This window comes from Puma concolor, chromosome A1 (assembly GCF_028749965.1).
Source record: "Puma concolor isolate L17-30 chromosome A1, mPumCon1.1.hap2, whole genome shotgun sequence".
In the NCBI taxonomy this organism is placed as follows: Eukaryota; Metazoa; Chordata; class Mammalia; order Carnivora; family Felidae; genus Puma; species Puma concolor.
Genome location: NC_141667.1, coordinates 58,158,389 through 58,186,254, shown reverse-complemented (window position 1 = coordinate 58,186,254; position 27,866 = coordinate 58,158,389). Strand labels below are relative to the sequence as shown.

The 27,866-nt window shown below is 37.8% G+C and overlaps 1 protein-coding gene across 1 annotated transcript in view; it reads right to left on the bottom strand.

Moving 5' to 3' along the window:
* LOC147584175 (uncharacterized) overlaps positions 1-27,252 on the bottom strand; it is a 102,580-nt gene extending 75,328 nt beyond the window's left edge. The window contains exons 1-2 of the mRNA XM_086716078.1: positions 27,247-27,252; positions 26,224-27,181 (exon numbers count right to left, since the gene is read on the bottom strand). Of these exons, the coding sequence (XP_086572204.1) occupies positions 26,480-27,181; positions 27,247-27,252 (708 nt within the window). The 3' untranslated portion in view covers positions 26,224-26,479. The remainder of the gene's footprint in view (positions 1-26,223; positions 27,182-27,246) is intronic.
* Positions 27,253-27,866: the final 614 nt, after the last annotated feature.

Genomic DNA, 27,866 nt, shown 5'->3' with positions numbered 1-27,866 from the left:
TAAAAAACATGATATAATGTGAGGTTTAAAAAAGGAATGTGTAGTACTGTATAAATAAATGATTCTTATTACGTACTTAAATGTATCAGGTACCTACATTTCTGTAATACACATATACATACATGTAAATAAGAATGCATTTCTTTAGAAGAACACATATCATCTACATTTTAATAGTGGTTTTACCTAGGTTATGGGAATATGGCTGATTTTAGAAGTTTTTCTTTCTTTAATTTTTGCATTTTCTTTCAATGTCATGCTTTATTAGCATTTTCAAATAAAACCAAATCAAGTGATAAAACAACTTTCTTCTTTAAAAAAAAACTTGGAGTGATTTTTTTTAAGCTTTATTTTTTGTATTTTGAGAGAGAGACAGTGAGAGAGACAGAGAGTGCACATGAGTGGGGGGAGGGGCAGAGAGTAAGGAGAGAGAATCCCAAGCAGGCTCCACACTGTCAGCACAGAGCCTGATGAGGGGCTTGAACTCACCAACTGTGAGATCATGACCTGAGCTGAAATCAAGATTTGTACATTTAACAAACTGAGCCACCCAGGTGCTCCAAAAACAACTTGTTTCTTAAAAACTACTTACTGTAAAGAAATAAGTTCCCATATACTTAGCAATGTTAACAGATCAATAGTGGAAAAGGGGTGTATGCATATCCTCTTCTCTTATTGAACTGACCCAAAACTCCCCCAAAAATATCTGGTGTCTGGACATTCTTATATTTTACAAACCTCATGGTAAACATAGTAATATGGTTGGCTAGCCACAGAGTAGTTGGGATCTGAGTGCACAATTTCAGGACTCCTAGGTTGGCTTCAAATAAGTGGGAGGGAACCTCCAAACTGCAGGTCCTTAAGAATGAGGAATGCTAACCTAGACTCAAAGGGCTGTATTTGCCACCTCTCTATTATGTCCTATTACAATTAAATTAGACTTCAGCAGTTAGAACAAAAATGAGCATTGACTATCCATAAGTACATCTACAGGTATCAAAAGAAGTAAAGATTCCTTAAAAAATTAAACATATTGGAAACATGCCATGCAGTTAAAAGTTTGGTATAGTACATATTATTTATGGCAAGAGATCATCTTGTCTTCTGCACTCTTAGAAGGCAAGGAAGCCATTTTTAAAAGTCTAAAATGGTGGGAAAAGAGCAGCCTTCTATCATTATTATTAAATACCAATGGTGTTCTTAAAGAATGTTCTGCAGGTTTCAATCAGAAACTGACATTCTGTTGACTGACACACTAATGAAATGCATATACCTGATACACAGGGAGAGGTGACAAATCTTTACATCTTTTAAATGTTCCTACCCCCAACAGACTATTTGTAACATTCAAGAGATCTTCCTGGGGGCACCTGGGTGGCTCAGTGGGTTAAGCTCAGTGGGTTAAGCATCAGCTCAGGTCATGATCTTAAGGTATGTGAGTCTGAGTCCTGCGTGGGCTCTGTGCTAACAGCTGAGAGCTTGGAGCCTGCTTCGGATTCTGTGTCTCCCTCTCTCTCAGCCCCCACCCCGCTCGTTCTCTGTCTCTGTCTCTCAAAAATAAGCAAACATTGAAAAAAAAGTAAAAAGAGATCTTCCTGTAAGTTTATATATACGACATGCAGAAACATAAATGCCGCTACAGAAGAAAGCCCTTGAACCCATCCCTACCGCATCGCCTTGGAAACAGCGAGGCAGCATATAGACTCACGGAATTCCAATAAAAAGAAAAACCAGACCAAAACAGATTCCTTCCTAGACTTTGTTTTTTAAAAAATTCCCTGATAAAACGGTTCTTAATAACTTGCACTGTAGAAGTTTTCTGGACCTTTTAAATTTTGTAAATGGATGACTGAATTAATTTATTTTTCCTAACTCAGCATTCCAATCATATTAGGAAAACAGCTGGAAAGAAAGGTCAGTTCCAAAGTGAGGTCTAGGTGAATAATATGATTTGACTAAGTTCTTTTTACTTAATTTTAAAGTACATCTGCCAGGCTTCCTTTCCACATTCCTATCACTCAAGCAGGCTGCATGGTAGAAGGAAAGTGCTTCTTGGACATTCAATAGTGAAGGCCTGCTAACCCAGGGGAGCACAGAGCCTAAAATGAACACATACCACCAGCTGGAAAACTATTTAAAATATTTTTACGATATCAAGTTTTATTTCCCTATTAATGTACCTAGTCATAACAAAACAATAAGCCACATACTTATTCAAAGAGTAATAATATTTCCCATCTTTGATTTTAAACACGATGATGTCTTAAAAAGCAAATCCAAAGAATCTGGCAAAATACAGTATAGAATATTCTTGCTACTATCTTCTTTTCAGCTGTTCTTTTTCCTGCTTAAAATAAAAAAAAAAAAAAGGACCAGATTACATAATACTGCCACAAATAAATAACTTTTATAAGTGATGGCTTCTCTATATACTGTAAAATGATACTTTATTCAAGGGCAGCAAATAGCTACTTAAGGTAAACATGGTATAGTTTATATGAAACATGATTTTTGTTACAGATAAAAAAAAAAAAAAAAGCCGAACTTTTCTTTTGCCAAGATATAACAGGATTTCTCATTTTTCAAATGAGACACAAAACCAAGTATTTTCTTCATCAGTAAAAACTAGAATTAAATGTTTTCTTGAAATATCTTTCAGTGACTAAGTTTTAAATCATCCTTCAATACATCAAACTCAATCTATCCTAATGGAGAAATACAGCACTGTGAATTACCCGTTATGTTGGAGAATCCAGAAGTCGTTTTAATTGGTTTTGAATGAAAGCATTATTCTGCATTTCTAATCATGTTTCTACCCCTAAGGCTAATATTAAAAATGAATTACAATTCCTGAGCAAAGGAACTGACTCGGAATCATGGCTGGGATTAACATTTTGTTGCAGATAATCCACAAACTAGAGAGTCCAAAAGCCTATAACTGAAAGTTGAGTGTATTTTCTAAGTAAGAAGCTAACATGCTCATTAGACACACTCCTTGTTAATAATGAACAATCTGAAAATGTAAAGTGCTGTACATTCTATTGTACAATACGGGTCTCTCTTCCAAGATTACCAGTCTAAGTATTTATTCACTGAATTTTCTTTTTCTAAAAAGGAGATACTTACAGGGTTAACTGTCTTGCCCTGAAATGATGTAGATCTTCAAAATGCCTTTATGATTTCAAGATATAAAACAAGTTCTACCTTACCAACCACGCAACAAATGGTGATTGTCAATCACAAATACACATTATAGAGAGTTTAAAGTAAATTTGACCTTGTGGTCACAGTGAATTAAATTATGCTATAAGACAGAAGCTTATCATTTGTGCCATGAAGTGATTTCAACTAAAACTTCAAATATTTATGAGAAATGATACACTGACCTATTCACTGACAATTAAGCAACTCTGAGGTGAGCACTAGAACGTATTTGCGTAATGAAAATACCCTTCCCCCAATTATCCAAATTACAGTTTAAAGGAAAAGAACACTCTAGAAGAGGTTTTTGTTTGTAGGAACATTTTAATGAGGTGATAGGTATCTTAATAAGTGTTCTTGGGTGAAGACACCTGGATTATTAAACGGCAGTTCTTCTGTATCCTATATTAATTCATAGAAAGATTCTATCATGTCTGTTTAATTTATTAGAGACTTGAAGTACTTAGTATCACTTGCATGGTTTAAAGTAAACCAATTTAAACAAAAGATGAAATAAATGGTAAGTTTGGATGATTTGGATTTTTCTGCTCTTTTTTTCTTTTAGTTTAACAATAATTCACTACAACTACAAATCAGGATGATCTGCATGAAATTAACTTCAAAGCAGCTTTGCAAATGAGTCCTAGAGGGTTTTATGAAAAAAATGTCACCAGGCAAAAAGAATTTTAAATATATTAATTATATTTAATTATATTTTATGTGGAGGATCTTTAAATTAAAGGGAAAAATCCATATCATTGCAAAATGACCTCTTGAGTATCTATTGCTTTTTAAGAAGAAATCCTTACCTAATTAAATAAATAATTAGGAATAATTAAAAGACTATTATCATTATTATATTATCATTATTTACTGATTAACAAATTTTGAATGCTTATAAATTATTTTACTCTAGACTGCTTTAACTGACAGTTATAATTCTTTTCTCAAGATGAGATTTTGAATATAGTGTTAATCTTTTATTTTAAAGATAAAAAACTAGCATGGAATTTAATATCTTATGATTACTTTCATTTAGACAATACAACAAGTTTTACAGATGTTTTTACAAGTTGTTTCCTTGCTTTTTGATCCAAATTTACCCTTTTAGGAGGTTAAACTAAATGTTCTCCTAAATGATTTACAGATCCAAAATGCCTCTGCTCTTCCAGTGATATTTTTCTGAAAAAGATCGTTCTTTCATAGTTCTTTTTCATACGAACTACAGAGTCTGTCCAAAAATATCCCTTGTCATTTTACTGTTACAAGAAGGGTAAAATATTATTGTGAATAGAATCAATTTGATTTAAATGCAAAAAGAATTTTTATGATGAATTAAATGAACCTGAGCAAGTAACTCTTTCCATAAGAAACTCACTGAATACGTAACAAGCAAGAGCAACAGAAAGGAAAATAAAATAAGCAATTGGAGACTCCAAAGACATTTGTCTATTAAAAAAGAGATGGGGGGCGGGGGGAGAGAACTGGAAGGGTAGTCAAATTCCAGCTATCAACAAGTTTGTACTATGTGCTTTTCTGTATGAAACAATCACTGTCACCCATACAGTGATTATTATTTCTTTTGATCCAATGGGCTGTTCTCATAGATATGGTGGAAAGCAACATTTGCAATAAAATGTGACAAGGCAGGTTTTTGCAGCCAGCTTTGGAGAGCCTGAAATTTGATTGAATCTAATAGTCAAGGACCTTGCAAAAGTAAGAGACATTTAACTTGCATTTGTTATTATTGTTACTGTTCAGATTTTTGTTTTTTATTCCACTTTGGATAGGTCTTGTTGGACAGTGCTCTTTTCATGAGATGAAGTATAATGGCAGATGTCCATGCATACCATAACTTCTCCAACCCCATAAATCAGGTTAGTACTGGTGTGTAGAGAAAGAAATCAAGATTCAAGATATAACATTACTGCCTACACTCTGGAGAATAAGAAACGTGAAATATGAATGCCTTGAGAATGATTTTTCCATAAGCCTGAAGAAAATGAGAGTAACTCATGATGCTGTTAGTGTTAGGAGATGATTTCCTTTCCATTATCTAACTTCAGTACCTTTAACCAAGGCTTATGCGTGAAGGTTATAAGGCCAAACTTTTTCCTTGAAACTGTAAACCTATAAAGTGAAAACTTGCGTTTCTTATCAAATCAAAACGATGTCTTAATTTGGAAATGTGGAACTTTTGGATTTAGACCAATTTCAGGTAGTTTTCACACCAGCTTATATTTTCATCTCCAAACCTCCACATGACAAGCTGATTAACTAATTGGCTAATGGACTAAACTGTCATTTTGTATCAAGCAAAGTAGAAATCCAGGAAATAACAGCAAAACACAAATAAAATTTTAATACACATGATAATCAGCTTACTTTTCCTCAAGAAGGTCTGAGGATTAGAGAGCTTTTACCTGAGTAAATTGTAAAATATTTTAAAACCACCTAATTAGGGGCACCTGGATGGCTCAGTCAGTTAAGCATCCAACTTTGGCCCAGGTCATGATCTCCCAGTGAGTTCGAGCCCCACATTAGGCTCTGTGCTGACAGCTCAGAGGTTAGAGCCTGCTTTGGATTCTGAGTCTCCCTCTCTCTCTCTGTGCCCCTCCCCAACTTGTGTGCACACTCTTTCTACCTCTCTCAAAAATAAAAATAAAATATTGAAAACAAAAACACCCAATTAAATTTTGGAAGGAAAATATTTCTATGAAGAAAGCAAAAGAGTTCCAACAAGCCTATCTAGACACACAACCATTTATTTATACATTTACTTATAGCATTTATAATAAATTTAACCATTTATTCATTCCAAAAACTAGTTCTATGTGAGATACTGGGATATCATGATTAAATTTAAATTTTAAAAATATAAAATTTAAAAAACAGGATATTAAAAAATATCCTGCTTTTAAAATTTTCCAATCTATTTTCTCTGTTCTATTCAATAAGTGGTCCCTAATCAAGCATCAGACCAAATGCATAATGATATACCCCAAAAATCTATAACATGACTCAAACATCTATTATTTTTGGCAAAGAGAATTATTTATCAGCTACATTTTTGGTGGACTTTTCTTTAAGCAACAAATACACAAATGAATTTAGTAGTTAGAGATTACTTTGGAATTATAAAGGTCTGCCTGCAGATTGATTTCCAATATGTTTCCAATCACAAACTTGTAAATGTAATTTACAAAATAAAATCCTCATCTGAACCATCCAATGTCATAAAGCAAATTAAAATAAATTTCCTCATTATTAATGGTGATAGAGGAAATGTCTAACGATTCAGATAGGTTTTGGCATCAATAACTTGATACTTGATAGAAATGTTCCCTTTCTTTTTGATCTTCCTGATCTCTATTTGGTTTTCACTTAAATTTTGGCTGGTTTAGGTCTGAAGTCTCATTAACTGACTGACCCAATGTAGCCCTGCCTTCCACTGCCTGTGATTTTTGCTAAAATTGAACAGTGGCTTCTTCATGACCAAGTCCAATGATACTTTCAAATCCAAATCTTACAGACCCCACTATCATGCATGATGCCAACTGTAGTGTCCTGTTTCTTGAAACTCTTTTCCACCTCAGTGTACATTACTCTCTCAGAGTCCTGCTCTTGTATCACTTTTCAATCTGGTATGCCTCAGCTGGAAGTATTGGTGCTTCCCAGACCTCTGCTCTCCTCTTCTTTTAAATATGTGAGCCATTTTGCTCACACTGACACTACCAGAGGGCTCTTGTCCATATTTCTCCTTTGAGCTTCAGGCCTTCATGTCTAACCATACACGACATCCCTATTAAAGGCATCTCAAAATCAGGTGGCCAAAACTGGGCTTCTAACTTTTTCCTACAAAACTTGTTTCTGCCCGGAGTAAAACTGCTCACCACCTACCATATGCTCACCACCAACCTGAAAGCACTGTAAGATTTCCCTCTCCCTTCCTTCCTACCTCCAGCAAAGTCATATTGATTCCTCTTCCTAAATATGTTACAGATCCCTTGCCTTCTCTCCATTCTGAGTTCTATTACTTCAATCAATGCACTCAGCTGCTCACCTGAATCACCACAGTGGCCTCCCACCTCAGACTCCCTGACTCTAAGCTTCAACCCCCTAATCTGTTCTTACTCCTAACACCAATCTGTCTTTGGGGGACCCCCATTATTTTCAGGTGTGGTTTTGGCATCTGTCCCCCAAAAGATATTCTTTTTATGTAAATGGGGCAGCCATTTACTCAATGCCCAAACCAGAACCCTACATGTCGTCCTTGGTTCTCACCATTTCCTTTCTTTTTGCACCCAATTCAACAGTAAAAGTTGTCAACTCCACCTTGGAAATACACCCCATACCTGTCTGTATCTTACTCCAGATACCACTTTCACCTACATTAATCATTGCTTGGCTGGAAAACTGAGTTTCAGAACAAAGTTAGAGATGTGCTGAGTATATCCCCATCGTGTCCATTTAAATGTATTCCTCTTTCCTTCTCTTTCCTATAAACCAATTATTGGAACTACACGTTTAACTATTCTCAAGTCAGATGTACTGAAGCATCATTTAGGTACAGTAACACTCAGGAAGGGTGATTTTTCTTTAAAAAATATATGAATATGATCACAGCACTCCTTTGCTTAAAATCATCCAATAAATTCTTATTTCAGAGAGAATAAAATCTGAAGATTCCTCACCATGGCTACAGAATCCTTCACAGTCTAGTCACTGACCATCTTTCTGATCTCACCATGGAACACTCTCTTCCTCCTTAACCTTCTTGTAACCACATCTGATCTCTTCTTCATCTTGCCAACGCTCCCTTTTCATTTCTACCTCAGGTCCTTGGCATTTACTGTTCCTTTTACCTGAAAGAATCCCACACTTATTCAAGTGCCTGATTCCTTCTTGCTAGTGAAGTCTCAGCTCAAATACCATGCCTTCAGAGAAGCCCACTCTGTCCACCTTTTCTACATTAACTGGTTCATGTGGCACATACATGTATGTTTATGTACATAAATAGCACTCCCTCTTGTCTTCCAAGTCATTATCATTTTCTAAAATTATTTTGACCTTTATTTGTTTACTTATTTTTTTTCTATCTTATCCCAATAGACCATAGAATACATGTGTATTTACCACCCTGGTGCTGAAATATGTGCCTGGTACTTAACATAATCTCAATAAGTGTTTGCCGAACAAATCAATGATTCATGAATTATCTGACTCCTACAATTTCTAGCACTCTCCTTCACTAATGCTGTAATTCAGATCAAGTGAATGAAGACATCTGTTATCCCCAAATCCATCACTTTCTCTCTGGGCTCCACACCTTGGTATATGATTTCTGGTGTGCCTTCTTTTGTCTTGATTTTTCTGCCTTGCTCACTCAGACTCATTCATTGTGTTTTAGTTAAAAACAAAAAGCCAGGGACACCTGGATTGTTGATTGAGCATCCAACTCTTGACTTCAGTTCAGGTCATTATCTCAGGGCCGTGAGATTGAGCCCTACGTAGGACTCTGTGCTGAGTGTGGATCCTGTTTAAGATTCCGTCTCTCTCTCCCTCTGCCCCTCCCCCACTGCTCTCCTGCTCTCTCTTTCTCTTAAAAAAAAAAAAGCTTATTCATTGATGGCACATCCTGTATATATAAAATATGGTGTTTGAACTTCAGGGAGAGCCCTGCAGAATAGTGATCTAGAGTAAGATTCTGGAATAACATGGCCTGGAGTCTAATCTCTACTCCATCACTGAAGTATTCAGGTGGATTCCATAAAATCTTTTTGCCTCAATTTCTTTCTTTTACAAAGAATGGGACTCCTTTGAGGATTACATTATATATATAAAGTGCTTAGAACATCTGATCAATAAATAGCATCTGTTTTTATTCTTAAATAGCTATTATGTACTTTATTTAACATTTCACACTAAAATAATTTATTTTGTGTCTGCTTATTACTACTGGCAGGTCTTCGATGGCATGTTGAGACAGACTTCTCTCTCTTTCCCTCCCTTCCTTTCCATCTTTCACTCTTCCTTCCTTCCATCCTTCCTTCCTCCCTCCTTCCTTCCCTTCCTTTTTTTTTCTTTCTTTCTTCTGATCCTGGGGCTAGGCACAAGTCCTGACACATCATAATACTACTCTATACATACTTCTTAAGTGATAGTAAGTTATCTGGTGCAGAGGTGAGGTCCAAATGCATGTGAATAAAAACCAGTAATACATGCCCCCGGTAATTGTACGGATAAAAAACAAAGCAGCCAGGAATAACTGCTGTGTGGGTGTGTAGAGATGGGGATCAAACTGGCTTGAAAAGGATCATCAACACGAAAGAATAGAAAGTTCAAATTCTGGGGTAAAGCCCTGTCCTTCGAACACATCTCTTCCTCATCTCACAGGGAAATATTGTCTATTCTGTTCTAAAACCGGGAGCTAACATTAGGAATAGCATCATTTTATTCAGGCACAAAATCTTCCTTTGGCTCACATATTCAATCACCTATCAACTCAAAAATCCCAAAGCAGGTCAAACCCAATAATATATATGAACCCATAAAAAAAGAGCGCCAGTTTTGTTGCACTGCCTTTGAAGCACTGCCAACCAACATTAGATAAGGGCCAGCAAACTTTTTCTGTGAAGGGACACATAGTACATAGTTAGGCCCGTGGGCCATACTAATCAACGCTACTGTTATAGTGCAAAAACAGTCATCAAAAACATGCAGTCGAATGGGCATGGCTGTGTCCTAATAAAACTTTATCTACGGACATAGACATTTTAATTTTATATCATTTTAAGTACCCTTAAAATTATTCTCCTTTTCATTTTTTTCAACCTCTTGACAATATAAAAACAATTCTTGGCTTATGGGTATATAAAAGCAGGGACTTGGTCAAAATTAACCCATAGTTTATAGTTTGCTGACCCCTATGTTATAGTGATTACATTAGCTCTTTTCTTAACTTCAAGCAAAACGTGATGTAACTGGCTTTTCTTCATAAACTGGAAGTAGTAATGGTGCATCTTTTTGTGCCAGAAAAGATGACTACTTTTGTAACTCCTATATAGTAACCCCTATAGCATGTTTTAATTAACAGGAAGTATAAAAAGAAAAAAAATGATTTAAAATACCTTCATATTAATCATTTGATGGACAGCTAATTCAGGATGCTATTAACCCTAATTGTGCCACAAACTTATTGTTCGATACGTTAATATGCCCTTCATTCTTATTTGTGTCAATTTCTGTACTGATAAGAGAAAAGGAAGTATAATGATAAAACATTATTATATATCCATGAGACCAAGATAACTCATTCAGCCAGTCATTGTTAAACAGAAAAAAAAAATCACATAGTACATTCTTCCCATATTTTCAAAGGAAAGAAATCGACATTGCTTTGTTGCTTTTACTCAACAGATATTTATCGAGAACATACTATGTGTAAGGCGATGTGAAATACAGCAACCTCTCTGGCATGTGTACAAGAATGATTCAGCTTTTTGTGCATTCACATATAAGTGTCTGAAACAGTTAAATGAAAAATGTCATCATTCTTTTGCTAAACCTCAGAAGAAATGCAAGCACTTTCACTCAAGGATCAATATGACCCAGGGCCTGCAAGACCCCAGGTTCTCCAGAGAGTGCTACAGATTGACAGGATCGTCTCTTAGTGCTTGATTTGACATGAGATACAGTGAAAGACACGTAAATCCCGAGGTGAAGAGCCTCATCTCAGACAGTTCCATATTGGCCAGACAGGCATGGGGGCTCAAGAAGGCAGCCTACCTCTCCCATAAGTCACTTGTGAATTACTCTCTCTAAATTGGCTCCACAGCTGTGATTTCCAGTGCCTAGAGTACCCTCCAAATAGCTGGTTATGGGGACAAAATAAAAGCCTGCTTTTTCCTCAAACACACACCTTTTGGCAATCTGCCATCCCAACTCATGAAGGACATGCAGAGCTGAAAAGGGACACTTCTGAAAATGGTAGATCAAAAGTTTGGCAGAAGGGCTGCTGTCAGGGACTCAAACACATAGCTTATTCCAGTTTTGGAGACCTACAGAGTAGATCTAGGAGTGAAACTTGGCTCAAAGGGAGCCTCAATTCCTCAGACCCAAACATGTGACAATGAGGGAAACTGTACCAAACTCTTGTTTCTTTTCAAAGGAAATGAGAAAAGTTTAAAAAAGGAAACCAGAGGGGTATCTAGGTGGTTCAGTTGGTTTAGCATCCAACTATTGATCTTAGTTCAGGGCATGATCTAACAGTTCATGAGATCTAGCCCCTCCTAGGTTTCTGGGCTGACAGGGCAGAGCCTGCATGGGCTTCTCTGTCTCCCTCTCTCTCTGTCCCTCCCCTGCTCCTGCGTGCTCTCTCTCAAAATAAATAAATAAACATTAAAAAAAAGTAAAATAGAAGAAAAGCTAAAACCACTACCTACAGTATTAACCCTTTCTGGGAATCTGTAGGAAACTCACAATCTGGCTAGAGACATGAGTTACAAAAACTGAGTTTCCCTGTCTTTCAGACAGTAGATATTCTGCTCTGATCTAACCAGCTGCTTGTGGTGGAGAGTTAGGAGATCTGAAGGTGATTGACAAATGTACATGAAAGCTGGTATTTCAAGGTACACCAGCAACCTGGGCTTAATGTACCACCTCTGTGTAGGTAAGTTATTTGTACACACACACATACACACACACATCATATCACATCACATACGTACTGAAAGAGGTACAAAGGAAGGAGAAGAATAGTGAGGAAAAGATTATCTTTCACAAACATACCTTTTATACATAAATACACACAGATACAGAAACAGTGAACAGAGAACCAACTTATCTCTCATGGAAAAGTGATTCAAGTCTTTTCAATCCTTCGAAAGCATGCTTTCTTTGAGCCTGGATTATGAGATAATTCCTGCATTACTATTTTCCACAGGTATCCTTCTGAAACTGTGTCAGCCATTTAATCTGCAGGTTAAATTAGACGCCTTTATCACCTGGCATAACTTTCAAACCCTGCTACTGTCTTACAGCCCTTCTGGTTTCATGGAAAGTTCACCAGGTTGACATTTAGTTACATGACTGAATTCTAAATAGGGATTAATAAAATGATTAATTTACTCTTCTCTTCTCCTCTCTCTCTCTCTCTCTCTGGTTTCCCCCATGAGTCATGGTTGGCCATCTACAAGAACACAATATCTAACTGAGGAAAACTGTCTTCCAACCGCAGCATCTGTCTCCCTGGCAAGCTCTGCTGACAGTTGGGCCCTGGCTGTGGAACTGTTCAAGAATCTTTTTCGGGCTGAGCTATTAGTGGGCTCTCATCCTCCTAGGTGCGGCTTCCTACTGATTCCACTCAATTTGAAAGATGGATTTGTATATATTTATCCTTCTGAGAATCTGCTATTGTGCAAATACCTCAAATTGAGACCCCCCCATGGGAGGCCATGAATGACACAGGAGCACTTGCGTTCCTTTTCCTGCAAAACATCTATAAAATAGTTCGGTGGTTCCCAAGGGTCTGCTTCTGGGTATTATATAAGCAGCTTCTCCTTCAGAAAAGGGAAAGGGATGCTTCAAGACACAGAAATAAAAATGCTCACATTTCTCTAAGGGAACTTCAAAATAGCAAGTTGCTTAAATACCAAGGAAAGCACCTGGTTTCTCTCCAAGCCTAAAGATAGCCTTTGATAGTTTAAGAAATGGAAGCAGGGGTGGGGGAAAGGAGAGGTGAGTGAGGAGGTCATGAACAGCACCGGAGAGATTGTAGAACACACAGATCATCTGGCAGTGCGCATCTGAGTAAGTTCTGTCATTTTTGCAATTCTATAAAAAGCACTTAGTTAAGAAGTTTAGTGTTTTGTTTTTTGAAAAGTGGTTAAGGTGGAGGCATATTTTGTGGACACGATATTCCAGTAACAGCACATCTGTCTTGTTCTAATTCAGAGCCTAAAATACTGCTGTCAGGCTCTCCCTTTCTTTCTTAAAAATTTCTTCCCAAATCTACTTTATCTACTTTTTTTTTTCAAATAATTACTCAACCTGAGACCCCCTGGAGGCTTCTGATTTTTAAAAGAATTAGAAAAGGTCTCCAGTTATTATTAGATTCCATTTTAGAGAAGAAAGCAGAAAGTGAGCAAGATAGGCACGCCTTTATGTTGCCTGAGTTACTTTTGAAATTTGCTTCATTCAAAGGCCAGGATAGCATGGAGCACCTTCAAACTATAAAGTAAGAATTCCCCTGGACCAATTACTTGTAACCTCTCACTGGAAGTAAAAATGATTTAATTCCCCCCCCCCCCCCATCAAAGACCTAAAGGCCTTTAAGAGAATCCAAGAAGCTTCATACATTTAATATTTTCTAAGAATAAGTATGGAGAGAAAGATTAAGTCTTCACATATCCAACTTACGTAAGTCTGACAAGAAGAAAAAAATACACAGTGGAAAGGATTCGTCTCAAACAAAACTCAGAAAAGAGGTTTTTGCAGAGTAGTAGTCCACTGGCTAGATCTCTTTTGTTTATAATATGACGTAAAATTTGGACCTATTATATATTCTTTCTTATGGTCCCCCTTGTGAATTGAGGTTGTTAAAGTAACATTGTAATTATCTTTTATCTATAGCATGATTTATTTATAATATGAAACTCCCTTTTACATTTTTAGATTCTTAATACGTGAAGGCTCTCCTCAACAGTCAGAAAAAAAGCTAACATTGAAATATGAAACAAATATTTATTTCACCATCCATTTTTTTTCCGGAAAATTACGAATGGGACTCCCATAAAAACACTGCTACACATCTCATTTTAAACATTTAAAAATGTTTTTCAGTTTTAAAGGTCATATTTAGAACTGAACCAACTATGAATATGAATAAGTTGTAAGCCCTGCCTAACGCGGGTGTCTTTTCAAGTAAAAGACAAGACTTACTAATAGTCCCATTTGTTGTCCATTAAAAATCTACTCATTGTGTTCACAGCAATCCACACGCCACTCTGCGAGCCTGCTTGGACAAAGCCTTTGCTTTGTGTGTATCAGATGCAAAATTTACTTAAATTCCAGATAATTGCACGTACATCTGCTAGGCTTTGTCACTGGTCTATATGAACATTTCCACAGTGTATACAAAGAGCAATTATCTAACAACTAAAGAAAAAGAAACAGTCATTTCGGCAAATTACAGCCAGCTCCTTTATCAAGGAGTAAGTTTGCTAAAAGAATGCTACCCCAAAACACTTTTTTAAAATAAAATGTATTCACTCACACCACATACATTAACTACACAGAACAAAAAAGGGAGCTTTTTCAACTGTCAAATTACTAGGTCTGAAACAAGGATAACTGCAATTTCAATAAAATCATCTCACAGAACACTGAAGTTCCCCTCTGGAGAAGAGATTAAAAAAAAACAAAACAAAACAAAAAAAAAACCAAAAAACAAAAAACCCTCACACCCAATTTAAACCAATTTGATGCACTGGTATAAGTTCCTATTGTGTATTCATAACAAAATATTTCAATAATAGTCACTTACCCTGTTTATCATCTCAGTTCACTAATTTGAGACAGAAGAGCCAGAATCAAGATCACGAAGGAAAGTCAAAGCAAGGAATATTAAAAAAAAAAACAAACAAAAACAAAAAAAAAACCTTGAGACAAAAATCTTAATTAACAAGTTTTCACTTCAATCCTTAGTTGACTGCAAACAGCCCTAAGGCTCTCCAGTGGGGCTATTTGGTCAATGTTTCTCCTCTTTCACTGTCCCCACTCCTCCCCCCCCCCCGGCCCCCCACCACTTTTCCCTCTCTTTTGTTTTTTTTCTTTTTTTTAACTTCGTGAACAATCCTATTTCAAACTGTCACACTCAACATGGCCAACCTTCCTTCAAAGCCCAATCCAATTTTCAGACCTTAACACCTCATGCCAACTAAACAACATCAACGGTATTCCACTTCCATGGCCTAAGAGGGTAAATCTGTTCTTTTAACAAATTCTCAAACTATCTGCAATGATCACAGTGGTATCATTAGAATAGAGAAAAAACTATGTAATACAAAGACTAAAAAATTTTGTGACGTTTGACCTGTTTGAAATCTATCAATTCAGTGGCCATTTATTTCTTGCTTCACTTTCATTTAAATATCTTCATTATCATTTTGTAAAATGCATTATAGTACCAGCCAAAGCTATTAGAAAAAAAAAAAATCAGCCTATTCCCCAAACTGGAGAACCATCATTATCATTAATATTTCATGGAACTGCATTAAATGAGACAATATTCAATATTTAACTATCTAATCCTATAGTAATTTATATTAGAAAATACCAACCATGTGAGAATTCAGCCAGTTGGATTATTTTATTGGATGAACCTTTGTCATTATTAATAACACTTCAGTATCTCATATTTTTTCAGCACAGAATGTAACATCCAAGGGCTAAAAGTGATTTTGTTTCTAATTAATTCTCAAAATCCTTGGGAGACAGTGATGGGAGGATAAATATTAATTTGGAATTGAAGAATAAAAGACTGAGCCTTTAGATGCCAAAGTTTTACTAGGCATCTAGAGATGTGGATTACTTGCCTGGGTCATATATGTCACTAGGTTTACTAATAATTTAGTGAGATGTGGATTACTAGAGATGTGGATTACTTGCCTGGGTCATATATGTCACTAGGTTTACTAATAATTTAGTGAGGAAGACCTATTTAAGCCTTGGAAAGTCTAAATTATGGTGGGGGGGGGGGAGGATGCAGTTTTACTTCTTTCAAGTACCACAATTATTACCAATTTATAAGTAGAAAGTTGGTCTGATCTATTCTCCAGAATTCCTATTAATTTGCTTACAAGCAATCACACAGACATCCAGATGTTCTCCACATGTACTTCAAGCAAATCCCATTTACCTATTTCTCAGACCATTTGTCAACTTTACATATTTATACATAGGCAAACTTCAGCTCATTTGAGGTAAATTATCTTTAACTTCATCAGGAGCAGAATTCAAATGGATAACTGTTTAATATGAGGCTTGGTGATAAAGCTCTACGTAACAAGCATTTGAAATTGGTGTGTGCCAAAATCTAAGGAGTTATGCTTAATACTAAACAGAAATGTCCACCAATTGATTTTAAGCAAGAGAGAAGTTCTCACTGCTAGTCGTCTTTCAAGTTTATATACCAAGCCACTTGTCATCCCTCCCTTAAAACCCTAAAGTCACTCATAGGATAATGGTAAATATTTGCTGGGGGCTCTTCATTTATCTGTTTTGTTGACAGGTCCCCCTCCTGGTTGGTTATTGATTGATTGATTGATTGATTGTTTTTATTTTGAGGAAATTCCACTTATATCTTGCTGGAAATCGAAATCTTCTTATCTCATTATAGAACATGAAAGGGTCAGAGTATGGATTTCCCAGACTTCCTAGTTACAGGGGTATGAAGACTTTATCAAGATGCAGCCAACTGAAGGGATGCACCAGCCCAGAACTTTGAAACGAGAGCCAGGGACTTCCAAAAGAAAGGACAGGGGTTCCTTCCAGGCCTGGTATCAACAGCCATATCCAGGGCAGTAGTGCTGGTTGATACTAATGGCAGTGGCAGAGCCCAGTGTCAGGGATGTGGAGGGCTCCAGCTGGGCACCCAGTATGCAGTGGCAGAAGAAGTGCCAGGTTCCACATCTTTCCTGGTGATTCCGTAATTCCCAATATCCTAATGTTCCTTTTCTGTTTACATTAACCAGAATTAGTCTGTGTAGATTACAAGCAAGACTATAACTTGATCCCACAATCAAAAATAATAATTCCAATTGTGCTCTTATTCTGTGTTGGTTAATTTTATAAACTGCTGAAAAATAAATTAAGAGCTCCTGCAATATTGTGAGTTGTAAAGAACATTCGTTTTCACAGAGACTAGGAAGCCTCCCATCCAGAAGGACCCCAGCAGCAAATGGTAAGTGATCTCATAAATCCTTGGAAATTCATGTACCCAACAGGAAGAGTCAACAATCAAAGTTTAAATGAGGAATACATCAGTGAAGACCCTTCCTATTTTTCTTAGCCATGGCTTCTGTGATTCAGATCAACAAGGAACAGAAGATGGAAAAGAAATTTTGATGTATCTATGATTTGCTGGAAATGAGATATGCACATCTTGAAAATCACAGGAAAAATGAGCATTAATCAAGAGGCTGACCAGTGATATCAAAAGTCAGAGCTGACTGCCTGAAGTCTGGAAGCTATTACCTAGGGCTGTGGAAAGGGTCAGTGTCTCTATGTACTCCTCCGATGCCTTCTACTTTCAGAGCTATTCACCTGGTACTTTTCAAGACTATTACCCTTCCCACAAATGACTGATAAAAGATGAATCTAAGAGAGTGAACAAGTTTTGAAAATTAACTCTCTGAACCTCCATATTCACTATGCTTTCAAGTTCAACAGGGAAAATATTCCGTTAGAGAGCATTTTTCATCTATGGTATTTTGGGAACACTTGAAAATTTTCTTTCCGTCCCAATTCCTATAATCTTCCAAAAGTCACTCATAAAAGAAAGGTAAATGATAAATTGATTCATTGGTCATGAAGAATATAAGTTGACGGCTGTGGGGTATGGAGTCATTCAGGCATTCACTGACTGAATTTACACAGGTAACAGGCACATCCTAAAAATGACAAGCATCAAAATTTGTCCTTACTCTCAAACCTAGATGTTAACCATGATCTGATTCCTCGTGGCAAAGATCCATATTTTAATACTTGTCCTTCGGTTTTACTCTTTATTTAAATATGTCTGCTATTAGATATCCAAATAAAAATAAAAATAAAAACAAAAACAAAAAATGAAAGAAAGAAAAGAAAGCTCAGAAGTTATGTCTCTAACCTCACCTGAAGCTATGCTTTCCTCAAAGTAAATACATTTGGAGTTCGAGGGCAATGCTAGTCAAAACAAAACAAAACAAACAAAAGAAAAGGCAAGAAAAAAACCAACTTCTGTAATTAAAATGTTACTTTACACACACACACACACACACACACACACACACACACATGCACACACGCATCACGGTACTTTTGCCTATATAATGTAAGCTTCTAGACCAGAGATCAGTCATATATACACACAACACCTAAACTGTGTACGACTCTGCATACACCCCATGGGGGATTAATAAACACTTATGAATTGACTGACAAGAGAAAAACCAAGAAATGACAACCTTCAGGGTAGCCGTAACACAATTTTAACTTGAAAATTGCCCAGGAATAGACTTCACAATCTATGGGAACATACACAAATCATATAAAAAGAAGTGCGGCCCCTCATATACCTAGAGTGGCCTTAGGGAATAGCTTAGTGAAAAATCACTGTTGCAGAAAGTGGAGTTCAGTCTCTCTAGCTACTGTTTGGCTTCTGCAGTGAATCCAGGTGAGAGCAACTTTTATTCTGTAATAAATCTATTACAGAATAACTTTTAAAACATAGATTAGAATAGATGCAAAATGTAGCTCACCTCTAAAATTTTCTTGCTATGTCAACAGGTATAAAACTCCCTCTCCCTCTCAATTCTCAAGACTCAACGTGCCATTTTAATTTCTCTGCATTCAAATGTGACAAAAGCATCATCTACAATGCTTAAATAGTTTCTTCAACAGAAGCAGCCCCAAATAAATGTTAATTAACAATAAATCATAATTTACTCATTGTCTTCTTTAAATGATACATTAATGGCATGCTGTAATTCTTAAAACACAATTCATTCAGTATCGCCTTGCAGACAATCTCCAAATGCCGCAAGTTCAAAAGTGACTTATTTTCTTCCTTTTAAGTTTGTATACACGTTCTACCTTGGGGGTGTGGATAGGACAGATTTATAAAAATTCAGAGGTCTGAAATTGAAGAATTACAGAAATGAGATGATGCTTCTGTTAACAATTAGGCTTGCCACATTTACTTGAAATAATGGCTATTGCAGTTGCTATCTATTTTAAAAAGCTACTTCCACAATGATAAATTTCCAAAAATGTATTATGAGAGCAAGTGGGGAAAAAATAAGACATAAGCTGTGAAGATCGATCCTCTTAAAAGTAGAGGGGGGTTAAAAAACAAAAGAGAGAGAAGAAAACCAGATTGGATTGAGGTAAGTAATTCTTTTAAACAAAAACACAAGAGATAAAGATAAAAGTCTGTGTATGTTTTTACCATCAAAGACCAAACACAAAATCTATTTTAATTCACTGCCTTAGGAGTGCTGTCTTAGCATTCCCTCGGTAGAGTAGCATGTACTGGTCAATAACTTTGCAAACACCACCCTGCCTATCACCTTATCCGATCCCAGCCCACCATACTTCCTCAGATTCCCACGCTCCGTCACACAGCCAACGCGTGGGCTTGGTCATCTGCCTTGTCGAATCATTCAAGCCAGATTTCCAACACACACCTTGGAACATTTAAATCATTATTTGTTTCAAAGTGTTACAGAACTCCTTACTTTTCTTTCTAACATTATCATCAAGTGGTTTGGAAAAAGTCTGCTAGTGATAACTCCCAATGTTTTACAGATTTCCTATGTCAAGCCAAATACATTTGGGGGTGACTCTTCTCAGTTTTAGTTCCCTACATTGAAGCAATGAGAAAGGATAGTTTTTTTATGCTGTTGTTGTTTTTTGGGTTTTTTTTTCCTTGTTTTGTTGGCAGTCTCCTCTGGACTGTGGAAGTGATGATTGATCATTTTTCCACACTCATCCACAGCCCTCTCTGTGGCCACATGTAAATTCGCCAATGGATAATTAAGCAACAGACACATCCAATAAATATAATAAATAAATTTGATTTTTCCCCCCTTAGTAATTGGTTTCATCTGACTGAGTCTGATTATGTGTGGGGATATATAAACAGGATTAGAGAGGAGAAAAATTAGATGCTGGGTCACACAAATTGCAGAGTCCTAACCACTGTGAAATGTTTTTGTAATAATTACATTATTATTCCTAGGGTTAAAATATAGAGAAGCAGTTTGTGTCTTCTCAAGAAGTTAGGTCAGGCTAAAAATAAAACTGATGGCATGATTATTACCATGAGGAAATAGTAGCCACCTACAGAATACATTTCCCTCTGGTCTGCATTCCCTTCCCACCAGTCACATTGCCCTTCCCCACACTTCCATCAAATCCATGCACGTAGTGCTAAACTTGAACTCGCATCTCCAATTTCAGGCGTCATACCACACCAAACTACATGAGTGAAAATGAGCTGGGCATAGTAGATGGTGGAGAATGAGCAGATGTTTGTATACAATTATTGCCTGAACAAATCCTAAGGCAAAATTAAATTAAGTCACCTTTCTGATATATTCTTGAGTGATACAAAGAACAAAGTTTTATCTTGTAGTTTAAAATAAGCACGCTCCCCTATATCCATTTACTTTCTTAGACATACTTTTGGCATCAAATTACTCTTACCATAAGATTTAGCTCTTATATGAGCACAGTACCTGACCTGTCTTAGGAATCCAAAAATGGTTTATTGAAAGAAAAAAAAAAAAAAAGACTGAAAGACTGAAATATACTTTCCTGCAGCTTTAATTTGCCCATGTTCTTTGTAAGTAATATCTACTGAAATGTGTAGTATATAACCATATACTCTTACATTTGAAATGGTTCAGAAAAATTATCACAGCTAAGATCACAAAGTCTGTTGCAATGAGTTCTCCAATAATAACTATGATTTTAGCTATGTAGATGTCTACTATTTAGCCATATGCACGGACATAACTATCTTCTCTAATAGTTCAGTTTCATTCTTAGAAATCATCTAAGAACCCAACTTGACTATTTCTAACATTCAAAATGCAATTTTCAAGTGGCACTTTAAAAAAAATGTGTCACAAATATAGCAAGCAGCTTATACAAATTTGTGAAATGGTTATTTTACATTATGGGATTTTTTTTAACCTTTGCCAAAATCATTTCTACTTAATGATATATTTCTTTTCTCCACAGATACCCTTATTCCTGTAATTAAAGTAGGAGAAATGTCAAAACACTGAGTATCAGTTAAATCCTAAGCAATAATAAAAATGACATTTAAACATAAGCTTTTCCCAAAGGAATCCTCTGTAGAATTGTCCTCTCTAAAGATTTAAAATCAGTATGTTATTGTTAGTATCGGTCTGATCTTCATCATATGAATTCTATTCTCCAATGTTAACCCTTGCCTCCTTCAATGGAAGTTTGGGGGAACCTAAATAAACAAAAGAAATGATTTATTCTTTTGAACCAAATTCATAAATAAGTCCTTTATTTTACAGAGTCCACAACTCCCTTTTATAGAACTTAAAAACAAGCACTTTACCAAGGCCATATGAACAGAAATGGATCATAGAAAATTTCTAATATTTTTTTTAACAGGCTTGAGCCTATCTAGTTAAATCATTTAGTCATCAGAACAATTAAGCAGAATGTCTTCTGGAAAGCCGAGTTCCAAACTTTTACAGATCTGCATCACATTTCAGAAATCACCAACTAATACAATAATAAGGACAGCCAAACTGAGAAATCTAGCATCCTGTTTGTATTACAATAACCTGCGGCTGAACTACATTAATGAAAGGGGGAGCTTGGGGGGGGGGGGGGGAGTCTTCACAGGTGATCTAAATAAATAGCAAGAAGCGCAAAGCCTCCTCCAGAAGGACTGCGCCAAGGCCAGAGAAGTGGCAACTTCTAAAGAAATCACCACTCTCCTCCCAAACCAAGCACTCACACTTTCCCCAGACAGATGCGGTATCGTTAGCACCCATCACCAATATTCTGGTGGGAGCCACAGAGCAGTGATGAGATGAGGAACACAGGAACACTGTTCCACCAGAGTCAAAGTTCAATTCATATTGTCCGGGGAGAGGTGTGGGGAGTCTTTACTTGGGAAAATAGATTTCATTTTAACATACAACTGTATTATTCACTCTCTAGATCTATTCACTAAACTTAGATGAAAAGAGTTGAAACGCCTGCTCTCTTTTCATGCACACTGCTGCCGAACAGCACGGAACTGTACTTTTTTTTTCTCCTGATAATCCTTTCGGTCTAAAAGGCTTCTAATTCTACATTTAGGGGGGGTGGGCCAATTAAAGTCCTTCAGCAAAAATGAAGGAACTTTATTTACAAACTATTTCTCAAGGTGTGCCATTTTTTTCTTAATAAGAATTCAGAAGAAAAGGTTGCAATATTTCAAGTGCAAAATCACACTGTAGTACATAGTATACTAAATAGACTGGGGCACTGAGTAACATGAATTTTAGAGAAAATATTTTATACCTCTTCAACTTTATGAAATCTTTCAGAAACAAGAGTAGGGTACTCTTAACACAGCTAAAATTATTACCTTAAGTAAAAAAAAAAAGTATTTTATATTCGTTAGGTAGAGAAAATAATCCAAATGAATTTAAAAAAATATGTTACCAATACAACAAAGTCTTGAACAATGTGAATGTTCCTTTTATAAAGCAAAATAGGAACATAGCACAAAGAGATACTTTGAAACAGCTACTATTTGCTCTCACCACAAAAGACTTCTAAGATTTCTGTTGGGTTCACAAATTTTAAATGAGGTATTATCTAATTAGATACTATATCACATTTTATGAAACACTGCTATGTCCCTTTCCATTTGGAACATATCAAAAGACACCCACCTGCCTCCTAGCCCCCTGCAAAAAAAACAAAAAACAACAAACAAAAAACAAAAAAAAACGTTCTTGCCATCTCCCCGAAGGTTGTCAATTTGGTGTGTGCACTGTAAGGGCAGAATGGAGGTTTCTGACCATGAGTAGATCAGCACTACTAACAACAAAACTTTTGCTTTACCCAAAGTGATGAGAGACAAAACATATACTTTTTCACATAGCCCCATTTGAGGTAGTAGCTTGATGTAAGTTTTGTCTCTTTAAATCTGAATTTGAATTTAAGTTTGAGTTCTTAAGTAGGGAGGGATAAAGGCCCTTGCCAATGACCTTGACCATATTTCACCAAAAATCACTTCTCAAAATTAGTCTACAGAGAATAGAAAACAAAGGAAAAGCGTGCCAATACAGGTTTTCCTTAAGAACACACAAGTAGTTCAAAGTTCCATTCAATTACACAATGAAAAGGATAGCAATTACTTTTAAGAAACATTCAGTAGCTCTAGCATAATAAACACCTCATACATGCAGAGAAACCTCCACTCTTATCAAAATGAAAATAGGAACCCTAATAATAGAGGCAAATGTGACTGTCAAGTTCCATAAGCCAACAGTCTCTTTCTATATATAGCCTTCTCCCCCAAACTAAGTTACCTTCTCCCCATGATGTTTGGAAATGCAGAAATTCAACACAAACACCAACTGAAAGTAAACTCGCTCATTTATCAACAAGCATGATAAAAATATGGAATTACTCTGATACATAACCTGAGATCAATACAAGGCACAGAAAATTAAAATGAGCTTAGTTAAGATTCAATGGAAAATGTAATAATAACAATAATAATAAAACCACTGACAGGCCACAAACACTATACCACACAGACCCCTAGAAGAGTAATTACAAATCCCACTGGTTGAACAGTCATCTAACCAGGCACTACACCCAAAATGTAGGTATGTTTAATATTTTAACATAAACTCTCCAAGCTTTTCAGAAGTTGCCAGGAAACTGGAAGCACCAAGAGGGGTGGGTGGGTAAAAACCCACCTCAGTAGGAAAGAGTATGTTCCTTAAATCAATGAACTCTCTCGGTCTTCCCAGCTAGTAAAGATGCTGGTGCTGAAGCTAACTGTGATGTTTCCTAAGTGAATTCATGCTCTGAATACATTACATAACAATTAGAAATCTTGCCCCATAGGCCACATAAAAGGAGTCCTTAGCCTGGGCAGTTAGGTGTTTGTGCCCATGTGTGTAGAATATGCCAAAGAAATAATACAGCTGCTCAGCATGGGGCAAACTGCTCTCTGGTTTGGGTCCTAGAATGAGAAAATCATGATGCTTTAGAAGACTTGGCTACTCAGGATCATAGTTTACTATATGTATTCATTTTTCTTTGGTACCCAGACAAAACAAATGCTCACTCAAAGACAGCTGTGATGCTAATTAATGGAAGTTGAGTCCTCCCCCCTCTTCCCAAAACTTGATCAAAATGGTAAATTCAAGCGAGGGTCCTTGAAAATATTTTAAAATAGCAATTTTGCCATCTCAAAGGACCTATGAGTAAGCTGAGCTTTCATTCTAAATAAAATGCCTTATTACCATCAGCAAACTACAAAAGTAGAAATAAGCTTTAGATCTCAGGAATCCTGTCCACAGTTTCAAGAAAAGCCTTTGTCAACACAGGCAACCCAGAACAGGTGAATTTGCATGGTGTCTTGGATTTCCTCTATGAAAAAGAGGGTCTGACCAGTTGAGTGAATTTACAGTTTGTTTTTGTTCTTCAGTCCTGAACAGGCTGCATGCACTGTTTTATGCTGTTCTTCCAACAGCAGCTAAGTTTACATTAAAACAAAGTTTAACAGTATTACTGCAAACATATTCTTTGTACACAGGTAACCCGCTGTTCCGTGATGTGGCAACCACAAAGCAGAAACAGGCTTCCTTAAATAACAGTACTTTCCCTTTATAAAATCTGTGAGCCTCAGAGTACCCCTGAACTGGATATTCTCATCTCAGTCTAGAGTTCAGAGCTCCTCAAGATAATAATATACATATCAAAAATACAACCTGCTCTATCCCAGACTTCCCTCCCTACATTTATGTTGTCATTATTGTAGCTCATTTTCCCATGGCTTAGCAGAAATTTTACAACTATAAACTGATTTCTTTTTAAACTGCTGATTTGCCTTACTTACTGACCCATCAGTTTCTCTACTGAACTGCAACTGAAAACTTAGGGGGGGAAAGAGCAAAACAAATTAAACATGGTAACAGCTAAGAACCCTCCAAAGAACTTAAATGATAGCAACGCATTAAAGAACTGTTGTATATTAATTTTTAAATAATATTTAAAACAGATCCTGGAAGCAAGAGTTACAGAGTCAGTTCTATTTTTAAGAAAAGAGTTAGAGTTCAATTTGCATGCATTATGCTGGCTATTTTAAATAATTTTATTCCATGTGTATGGTAGAAACTGCCCTTCCCCTCCCCAATTGACATGATGCCACTTCAAGTAAGATCTAAGAGAGGGCTGGTTTGGCGTTAGATACTGCTATACACATCTCACAATTTTGAATAAAACCATACCAGCAATCTCTCTTCTTCTCCACAGCCCTAAATTTATTATTAAGTAAATTTAGCAATAGCTCAATCACTGGAGAACAGGACAGTATGTGATACACTAAACCACTTATATGTTTATTATCTTCGCAAGCAACATTAAGTAGTGGTGTCTATTATATTGCCTCCTGCAAATCTGCACGAATGTGATGCAAACCATCATTTTTAAGAAATTCTCTTTTGGAATGCAAATGATCCTTCCCCCAATCTTGAATATTTTAGCCAGCATGTACCATACAGTAGTTCTGGAATCACTGGCATCTGTCATGCTGTCAAAACTGAGTCAAAATGCATTGTAATCCTGGAGAAGGATAACCTTAAACATCAATGCAACGTTAAAATGCATCCTAAAAAAAAAATCCCTATAATTGCGATGAACATTAGAGAGAAACCGGCAGTCCTTCTGCAGAGAAATAACAGTCTGCTCTACCAATCTTTCCCCTCCCCCCTGAAACTCATGCAACTAATGATGACCTCCCGAAGTGCCGATTTTAAATGTTCCAGCATTCATCTGAGGATGAAGGAGAAAAAAAAAATACACAGAAAACCACGAAACAAGTTGCAAACTGCACAAACGCAAGGAGAGAGAGAAAAGAGAACTGCAGCTGATTCAGGAGCGATTGCAGAATGAGGAGCAACAGAAAGGAAACAAGGAAGAAAGAAAAGGGGGGAAAAAGCCTTCAGCATTAAAGAGTAAGAAGTGAAAAACATTTACCAGCGGCTCGGTCAGTAGCTTCGCTCCCTGACACCATCTACATAGAGAGATAACTTAGCCTAGAGTCTTCGGTCCCAGCTCGCTTTGGAGCAAAATTCCTTCACTTCGAGGGGGCAACACACACCCTCAGGAAAGAGGGAAAGAAGGGGAAAAATAATCCCAAAGACCAAGACAGGCTTTCACCCTCCTCCCTCTTACCCGCCCCCCGGACTCCCCAAACGGTGCTCGCTTCTGCACAGTTCTTCCCGCTGTGCAGCTAAGCTGCTGCTGCCGCTGCCGCCTCGGCTGCTGCTGCTGCTGCTGCTGCTGCTGCTGCTGCTGCTGGTGCTGCTACTTCGGAAACGATTAGGAGGAGGACGCCCAAGCACGACCTGAGCCTGCGAGCCACCCAGGACCAATGTGCAACCTGCTCTGGAATCAAACCCATAACACACGCACGCACACCCAGTGGCTCCTGCACGCGAGTCCTTGCGCGCACACACGCGCCCGCCCGCGCGCCGCACAGACACACGCGCACACACACATGCACACACGCACGCGCGCGCGCACCGTCGACCCCCAGCCCCCCGCCTCTACACACACAAACACACACACGGAGCCGCCGCTCACCGCCCGCCAGCCAGCCAGCGCAGCCCCGAATGGGGGGTGTGAGCCAATCCCCGGGCCCCGAGTGCGCGCACAGGCCGCGGCCGCCAGGGCTGTAGCTGCTGGGGCTGCGGAGCACAGGACCAGGGAGGGGTTCACGCCTACGAGAGAGGGGCGTTAGGGGCACGTGCACCCCTTTGTCTGCAGAGAGAACCCCGACCGGGCGTTTCCAAGACCAGACACTGCGCAAACCCCGGGCGGTGCAGAGTTCAGCTCCGCTCTGGGGTTGGCCAGGAGCGGCTCGGTTCCCTGCCTGCACGCACCAAGGATTCAGTTCTTCGAAACCTGACGCACCGAAGCTGCACCCGGGTCCCTGCACTCAGGGGGGAATAGCAAGCCTGCGCGTCCTGCGGACGACCCAAGCCAGCCTTGACTTGCGAGCATGCCCAGTGCTGGGCTGGAACCCAGAACACGCCTTCCAGGGTTAGGAGCGCGGAGAGGGGGCAGAGCCAAGTTGGGCGGCTTCTTGAGGGAAAAAGCGGAGGTTCCAGTGCCTTTAGTCCCTGCTAACCTGCCTCACCTGGACTGCTCCTTGGCCCTGAACCTGCCCGAGAGGGCGTGGCGCTGGGAAGCTAGGCATCCAGACCTCAGAGAGGATTTGCTTTTCTTCCCCTCATAAAGGAAATTCCAAAAGGAAGTAATTCCCGGCCCAGGAAAAGCTCATTCAGTTACAAGGTAGTTGCCAGAAAATCCAGAGGGCCTGTCAGTGGTAATAGTAACGGCTACCACATACTGGTTACTTATCCTGTGCAGGCTCTGTGCTACCTGATGCCCATGAAATACCTGATTTTATCCTTCCCAAACACTATATGAGCAACCCTAGGAGGAAACTGAGGTCCCAGTATATTTTACCAACTGCCAGTGAATGACAACCAGTGGATCCGGGAATCCAAACCTGGTGCTCTGACTCAGACACTGGAGATGGAACACAGTGCACTGATGAGCTGTAGACACTTCCAGCAAGAGAAAGGGCCGGTGGATGTTTGGGTGATAACACC